The sequence below is a fragment of the Salmo salar genome, chromosome 22, assembly GCF_965601325.2.
Source record: "Salmo salar chromosome 22, fSalSal1, whole genome shotgun sequence".
Lineage (NCBI taxonomy): Eukaryota > Metazoa > Chordata > Actinopteri > Salmoniformes > Salmonidae > Salmo > Salmo salar.
This window is the reverse complement of record NC_138312.1, coordinates 32,152,425-32,161,207: the sequence shown is the minus strand read 5'-3', so window position 1 is coordinate 32,161,207 and position 8,783 is coordinate 32,152,425. Positions and strand designations below refer to the sequence as shown.

General features: G+C 42.8%; 1 protein-coding gene across 1 annotated transcript; it reads left to right on the top strand.

The window, feature by feature from the left end:
- Positions 1–230: 230 nt before the first annotated feature.
- Positions 231–3,954, top strand: LOC106583194 (PAK4-inhibitor inka1). The gene is made up of 3 exons (XM_014167101.3): positions 231–369; positions 473–510; positions 2,857–3,954. The coding sequence occupies exons 2-3, from the start codon at positions 508–510 to the stop codon at positions 3,823–3,825; spliced, it is 972 nt and encodes a 323-aa protein (XP_014022576.1). The 5' UTR covers positions 231–369; positions 473–507; the 3' UTR covers positions 3,826–3,954.
- The last annotated feature ends 4,829 nt before the right edge of the window (positions 3,955–8,783 follow it).

Genomic DNA, 8,783 nt, shown 5'->3' with positions numbered 1-8,783 from the left:
TGTGTGTGTAGGCCAGTGACACAACATCCATTTGAAATGACATTTATGCCACCGATGACAAGCGCATGATGTGTGAATGTCTAGAAGATCATGATACAGATGTGTGTAGTAAAGAGGTGGCGACTAGCTATTCACTTGATCAGATTTCAAACTCTGATTGGCTGCTTCACTGCTTCAGAGATGCGACGCTCTATAACTGGCTGGAGAGCGCACGCTGGAGAAACCAAACGGACAAAATCACTACAACTTCACCGTGCGCCTTCAGTCGCGAGGATTCATACCAACAGCTGTGCGCGAAATTGACTTTATGGGAAGATATCAACCCTTTAGGGATTAATGTCAAACTGGATGCAACGTGCCATATCAAATGTGAGTATTAACAGACTAATTATATAATTATGAAGGATTTTGCTCTTACTGTATTTCTAGACTAAAACGTGCAGGAATTATCTCCTCTTTTTTTCTATTTTAGGAGTTAATTGTGACGGTGATGCTTAAATAAATAAAATGGTAAGTATTTTTCCCTTCTGTAACCTAAGCATAGATTATCATGCAATACAGTACAGTAGTGGACAATGGCATTGTAATTGGTTTATGCACATTCTTACCAAATTGGCATTATTCTGTTCGTAAAGCGACAATGAATTAGATAAACTACAGGCCTACCATATTTAAAATGAAATAGGCGCCATGTATTTATAAACACTAAATTAACTGTCAGTCCCTGAAATAATGGCATTATACACCAGCATATGGGGACACAGACGAGCTCTGTCCACAGACGACGTTGTCCCGCATAATGACTATAGATGCCCATGCCCAAATGCCTCTGCTGAGTGGTGCTATCCGCTGCAGGCTATGCCATGTGTCGGGTAAACAAACAAGTAGCAGTTTGTTAATGTGTTCTAAATTTAGGAGGCATATGGTTGTTTAATTTGCTAGAGATTATTTAAATGTTCTGTGTATGGAAAGGGCTCCATCATCATTTCCTTCCTAGTTGTATTTAACTTGACTCTTGAAAGTAGATATGGTGTAATCACTTTGTCCTTTTTGGACACATTTTTTTTTGCATCCCTGCAGGAAGGTTATTATACTATAGCTAAATTATAATGTTTAATCTAAGTCTGACTTTTATAGGCAGTGGTGTGTCTATATGAGAGTACCACGCAACCTGTGTTGTGGCTGCGGACTCAAGTTCCTGCTGCATCTAATAGTGTTGTCATGAGAGCAAACAGAGGCTGAAGGTCTTGGCACATTAACCTGTGTCTCAGAGGGCTTCATGTCTCTCCTCCTCTGGTCTGCTAAACATTTATCACCTCATTGTCAGATCAGTCCCCCCCATAAAGGGCTTGAAGGTGAAGGTTGCAGGCCATCATGACTATTGTAATGCCATTTGGTACTGTTGTATGGTATTATCACTGACATGAAAAGAGTTAATGGATCCTCTCAATGTTTTATTTTTAACTAACAGTTACAATCTCTGCCAGGGCTACATTATTTACTCTTCCATCCCACTTTTTTAAGTATCAGTGTGTGTGTTTTGTTGTGTATGTTTTGTAGCCCACCTTTTTCCTTCAGAGGTAATGTTGTGTGGTTCACACACTTTTATGCTCTGTCAACCCTGTTTGATTTTGAGTGTAAGCCGACGCTGCTCACTGGTTGGTTTGGACCAATCAGAGGGGGTCCCTGTGAATCAGAGGGAAAGGAAATTAGAGCATATGGTCTTTAGTATGTCACAGCTGACTTTCATATGCAGGCACACAGCACTCTTAAAGAGACACACACCAGTATACCTACATGCTGTGCCTTGAACTACATCAGAGAAACCTCAATCCCCCTGCAGATCCCCCTACAGAAAAGTAGCCATAATTTCCATAAGACTTCAGCCTTTATATTGCAGTGTTAGGAAGAAGGGAGACTTGTTGTTTAATATTGTTAAAATAAAACCTCAAAGACATTATAGTGTGGGCGGATGATGGTTGTGTTACACACATTTAGGCACAGGTGTGGTGAAGTAAATTAACGTACAGTAGGTGTGGTGGGAGATAACTTTGATATTAAATTTGGTGTGGGTGGATCTATATGAAAACTGGTCAAGTGTGGTGTGATACAGTTTTGTATCTGAGAAGGGTGTGAGGAGCAGGACAGGTAGAGCTTGGGTATTTTTTATTGTGGCTGTGTGTTGCTGTGGAAGTTCAACATTAGAGAAGAGGTGTAGCTCTTTCATACAGTCGAAACATAGCAGCAGTCACCCAATCAGCAAGTCTGAGCCTGTCCTACAGAGCCGGTCTCTATTATAGTCACCAACAAATGCAGTGTGCTTATTAGAAAGAGTTCACCAGACTTCATAAAGAATGTTCAGTCTATCAAACATCTGCTGCAGGCTGGACATTATTTACAACATGCATTATATGATTTTCTATTCACCGGCTTAATAGAAAATATTTGCAACAACAAAAGAATAGCACTCAACCACTGACTTTGTTTTCTTTAAGTGAACATAGTAATGTGTCATAGTGTGTGTGTACCAGCCTGTGTCTGACTCTGTGTACTCTCTGTCCCTCCCAGCTGTGTCTGACTCTGTGTACTCTCTGTCTCTCCCAGCTGTGTCTGACTCTGTGTACTCTCTGTCTCTCCCAGCTGTGTCTGACTCTGTGTACTCTCTGTCCCTCCCAGCTGTGTCTGACTCTGTGTACTCTCTGTCCCTCCCAGCTGTGTCTGACTCTGTGTACTCTCTGTCTCTCCCAGCTGTGTCTGACTCTGTGTACTCTCTGTCTCTCCCAGCTGTGTCTGACTCTGTGTACTCTCTGTCCCTCCCAGCTGTGTCTGACTCTGTGTACTCTCTGTCTCTCCCAGCTGTGTCTGCGTGACTCTGGAGGCTGCTTGCGGGACCAGATGCACTACATGATGAGGTCCCTGCAGGACCTGAAGCATTTGAGAAGGACCTGCCCTGCTGCTGCCCCTGCAATCACCCCTGCCCACCGCTCTGCAGTGGCACGAGCCTGCCATCAGAGGGCACTTCAGCTAGAGCGCCGTACCCGCCTGCGCATCTCTGACGCTAGTACGGCCAGCACCTATGACTCAGCCTGCTGTCTGGCCAGTCCTCTGGAGGAGGAGGAGGATGCAGGCAGCCGGCTGGGCCTTGGCCTGGGTCTGACCTCCCCCAGCAGTGAGAAAAGTCTGGAGTTTGACTCTGGCTACTCTGAGGCCTCCTGGCAGGACGAGGGCGTGGTGCTCAGGAGGACCAGGAATGTACGGGTGTCCTCCTCTGCCTGCCTCCGCACCAACCTGGCCCCCAGTGGCCGGGTCCGACCTAAATCCACATCAGATGCATCCCTGGAGAGTTGGACCTCATTCGAGGCCAATGACCCTGAGGACTGGACCACATCGCTGCTGACGCGGGGACGGAACAGACAACCTCTGGTACTGGGGGACAACAGCTTTGCTGACCTCATACAGAACTGGATGGACCTACCGGACTTCCCCGAACCAGCAAAACTGAAGCCCATCTCTGGGTGCAGACTGGCTCGAGGCTTCTTGGTCAACATGAGGCGTAAAATAGCTGGCATGTCAAAGAGTGTAGAGGAGAGAGTGAGGATGAGGTCCTCAGATTCTTCTTCTCGTGTGAGTCGGACAGCTATGGCCCCCAAACGACTCTCCTGCCCCCTAGGGGTGCAGGCCCCTGCCCCGCGCCAGTCCCCCTTCTTCCACCAGTCCCACTCTGGCCTGAATGATCTAGACACAGACTTCTATCAATTCACTGCCCTCATGAAGACTGGCAGCAGACAGCCTATTATCTGTAATGACATCATCGGCTACATCTGACACCAGGTCAGCCACTAACAGACTCTCATTCTAAACAATAGACAATTCCCAAAGTCACAATGTTTTTTTTAAATGTTATCACTATGTTCTGACTATAAGCTGGCAAAAATAAAACATTGTATTATTTGAGATTGGAAATATTTGTTTTTTTGCCATCTACAGACAATACCCCATAAAGACAAAGTGAAAACATGTATTTACATTTTTGTGCAATTTACTGAAAATGAAATACAGAAATATCTCATTTACATAAGTATTCACAACCCTGAGTCAATACTTTGTAGAAGCACCTTTGGCAGTGATTACAGCTGTGAGTCTTTCTGGGTAAGCCTCGAAGTCACCTGGATTGTGCAACATTTGCCCAAATATTAATTTTAAAATTCTTCAAGCTCTGTCAAATTGGTTGTTGATCATCAATAGACAACCATTTTCAGGTCTTGCCATAGAGTTTCAAGTATATTTAAGTCAAAACTTTAACTCAGCCACTCAGGAACATTCACTGCCTTCTTGGTAAGCAACTCCAGTGTAGACTTGGCCTTGTGTTTAAGGTTATCCTGCTGAAAGGTGAATCCTCTCTGGCAATGGAGTTAGGAAGGACGCCTGTATCTTTGTAGTGACTGGGTGGAAAATATTCAATGTCTGTTTTTTTTTGTTTTTTTTTTACCCATCTACCAATAGGTGCCCTTCTTTGCGAGGCATTGGAAACCCCCCATGGTCTCTGTGGTTGAATCTGTGTTTGAATTCACTGCTCGACTGGGGGACTTTACAGATGTGTATGTATGGGGTACAGAAATGAGGTAGTCATTCAAAAATCATTTTAAACACTGTTATTGCACACGGAGTCAATGCAACTGTAACAGTATAGCTTCCGTCCCTCTCCTCGCCTCGAACCAGGAACCCTCTGTACACAGACATCATTCACCCTTGAAGCATCATTACCCATCGCTCTACAAAAGCCGCGGCCCTTGCAGAGCAAGGGGAACAACTACTTCAAGGTCTCAGAGTGAGTGACGTCACCGATTGAAACGCTATTAGCGCACACCCCGCTAACTAGCTAGCCATTTCACATCGGTTACACTCACCCCCCTTTTGAACTCCTCCTTTTCCACAGCAACCAGTGATCCGGGTCAACAGCATCAATGTAACAGTTTAACTTCCGTCCCTCTCCTCGCACCAGGAACCCTCTGCACACATCAACAACTGCCTCCCACAAAGCATCGTTACCCATCGCTCCACAAAAGCCGCAGCCCTTGCAGAGCAAGGGGAGCAACTACTTCAAGGTCTCAGAGCGAGTGACGTCACCGATTGAAACGCTAACTAGCTAGCGTTTCACATCGGTTACATAACTTGTTAAGAATATTTTTTAATCTTGAACTTATTTAGGCTTGCCCTAACAAATGGGTTAAATACTTATTGACTCAAGACATTTCAGTTTTTTGTTTTTAATTAATTAGTTAAAATTTCAACAACAACAAAAATATAATTCCACTTTGACATTATGGGGTAACATAATAATTCCACTTTGAACGCAAAGCAGGGTTTAATTACTGGGTTGTTCCATTTGATGTCATTCACTTTTTGATCGAACCACTTTTGATTTGAACGACACTTTCCATACACATTTGCCCATAGTAGAAGTGGTCAGAAAGTTACTTTTTGGACCTGAATGCCAAAACATTCAGGAGATAGAGGTGCTGAAAGTTACCCCATTTTGCATACCCCACACTACTGTGAGATATCCTTGTTTTCATCACTGAAAAATATAAATGGTTGAGTTGGATATAATTGAAAAGCTTACAAACAGGTTTGTCAAACTATTTTGTCATTTCTTGAAATAAAATGTTTTTTTAATAAAAGTTATGTCAACCATCTTTGTGCTACCATTTGAAAGAGGAAATTAAAAATGTATTCCCATTTTAGTACATTTATCAGCCAAAACATGACACCCGCCCTGTATTCAACAGCATGTTGTCTCAACCGATGGCTCGCACAACACAAACAAACACCTCCGATTATGTGAAATACGGTCTAAGGCACAAAAAAAAAAATCTATGTTTACCTGTTTTTAGATAATTGGCGTTAATGGTTAAAAAGTGACAATTAAAAAAATATAACATTTTAGAAATTATAAATAGTTTGCCAACCCTGTTTTTAAGCTTTTAAATGATATAATCCTCAACCGTTTATCTTTTCCAGTGATGAAGACATGAATGTCTCATGGTAGGGTGGGGTATGCAAAACTTGGAGCACCTCTATCTCCTAAATGTTTTGTCATTCCGGTTCAAAAAGTTACTTTCTGACCACTTCTACCATGGAAAAATATATATAGAAAGTTTTGTTCAAATTAAAAGGGGTGCGGTCAAAAAGGGATTGAAATCAAATGGAACAACCCTATGTTGTTAATTAGAAACATCTAGAACTCAAAGCAAATAGCATCAAGGGTGGTAGAAATCATGCCAGCTTGAGAAGAGATAGTAAACCATTTGGACCGTTTAGTCACCAGACTACTGTTTTTCTTAAACCGTTTTATCATTCCAGTTATCAAATAATTGAATGATAAAATGAAAGACCACAAAGATTTCTTTACAAAAGTTGGAATAAATTATATTTTCTCATCTAATTTGCCCTCATTTGTAGGGTGGCAGGTAGCCTAGCGGGTAGAGTGTTGGGCCAGTAACCAAAATGTTGCTGACTCGAATACCTGAGCCTACAAGGTGAATAATCTGTTGATGTGCCCTTGAGCAAGACACTTAACCTTAATTTGCTCCTGAGGTGCTGTACTGCTATGGCTAACCCTGTAAAACCACACATTTCACTGCATATATATATTTTTCATGTATTCCTTCAGGGCATATATTTAACTCAGTTAAAACACGATGTCCTCACATAAGTGGAAGCTGCTGAGGGAGGAAGGCTCATAATAATGTCTGGAACGGACTTTGATGTATTTAATACCATTCTGCTCCAGCCATTACCAGAAGCCAGTTCTCCCCAATTAAGGTGCCACCAACCTCCTGTGTCTCACTGCTCCACTCCACTATATTACCCTACCTACAGGGACTGAATATATCTGAATATATCCCAGAGAGCGTAAAGAGGACAACCAAGATATTTCCAGACTGTGGGGAGAGAAAGGGTGTATCAACACAAATATCTGCCTGCCTCAGCCCCAGCTGCATCTGTCTTATGAGCAAATGTCTCATGTGTCCAAACAGAGATATGCGAGGAGAAGTTGAGCAGAGCAGCTGTGTTCAGATTGAGCATAAGTTTACTCTACTCCTCATCCCTCGCTTTACTAAGCAGGGCTCTCACTAGCAAACTAACAGCCCACCGCCTCCTTTATCCAGCTCTAATAGTCACTTGGCTGCTGGACTCACAGATAGTGCCCACTCATCCACAGTCATTGGCTAATGGAGGGTACCATTTGTTTCCACTCATTCAGTACAAAATGCTAGCTCACTCAGACAAGTTACAGATAGAGGAAATCTACATCAAAATAAGATATACACTAATTTAGGGTTTTCTCTATAATTATTATGTCCAGTTTAATGATAAAAGTACACTGACAGCATTAAGAAGTAAAGAGGAAAAGAGTTTCCAGCATAGAATCTCACACATTCTCCCAGAGTTCCATAGGGACAAACAGCCCCACCAATCACATGTGCTAAGGAAGACTCAGGGGAGGACTCGGGGGATTAGAGATGACTCTCTCAGGGTGTCGTCTATCTTTGCCTGTTTATCTAGGTTTCCTACAAGAAAGCCAGCCAGGGCCATTCTACCTGAGGCAGCTGTGATGAGGTCAACCCTTATCCTCCAATGTCTTAAGTTTCTACATTGAAAAAAAGGACAGAAAAATGGCTGAGAAAATCTTTTTATAGAAACATGCTCAACAAAGAACAGGCTGGATGAGAGTGGTTTGTCTGGTATTTGAAGAAACGAGGGTTTGAACTTAGGAGTTTGTATGGAAGTATTCTGAGTGCGTATAGCTTCCTTTTTTAGAAATATTAGGTACCCCGGCTACTATGTGCATCAATCTGTCTCCAGCTCTGGGAATAATTTATAGAGATATAGAGAGATGAAGCTGTGGAGTTGTGGAGCAAGCTGTGGAGTTGTGGAGCAAGCTGTGGAGTTGTGGAGCAAGCAACTTTTACTAAGCCTACTTTACACCAACATACAGTTTCCAAAAAGTTTTTCTTTGTTCCTCCACTTGACTTGGTCTATAGATCATAGTTTGAGTCGGTAGATGCTTGAGGTGTTGTGTTTTTTGCTGATTTAGAATAAAAAGTGTTATGTGCTGATTGTAGAAGTCATTAAAGGTGCCACTAATGAGCCTGGTCCTCTTATCCCTGTCCTTATAGTGCCCTGTGGCACAGGGGGCTCACACAGGAGTGGATGACAACTACTAAACTGAGATGAAGCTGTCGTGTCATGTCTCCCTCACACCGGGGTTGGGTAACAGCCAGAGACGTCTACTCTACTGTATGAACTCTGGTCCATTGAATAGTAGTATCTAGTGTCGTTCAAATGCAATCATTTCAACAATACACCATTAAATTATCCTTGACTATCTTTAATAACATTTACATTTGAGTAATTTAGCAGACACTCTTATCCAGAGTAACTTACAGGAGCAATTAGGGTTAAGTGCAGTGGAAGCTGCTGAGGGGAGGACGGCTCATAATTACGGCTGGAACGGCACAAATGGAATGGCGTCAAATACATGGAAACCAATTGTTGGATGTATTTGAAACCATTCCACCTATTCTGCTCCAGCCATTACCACGAGCTGTTCTCCCCAATTAAGGTGCCACCAACCTCCTGTGGTTAAGTGCCTTGCTCAAGGTCACATTTATAGATTTTTCACCTAGTCGGCTCAAACCAGTGACGTTTCGGTTACTGGCCCAACGCTCTTAACTACTTGGCTACCTGCTGCCCTAATAAGACCCTACAGATCTGTG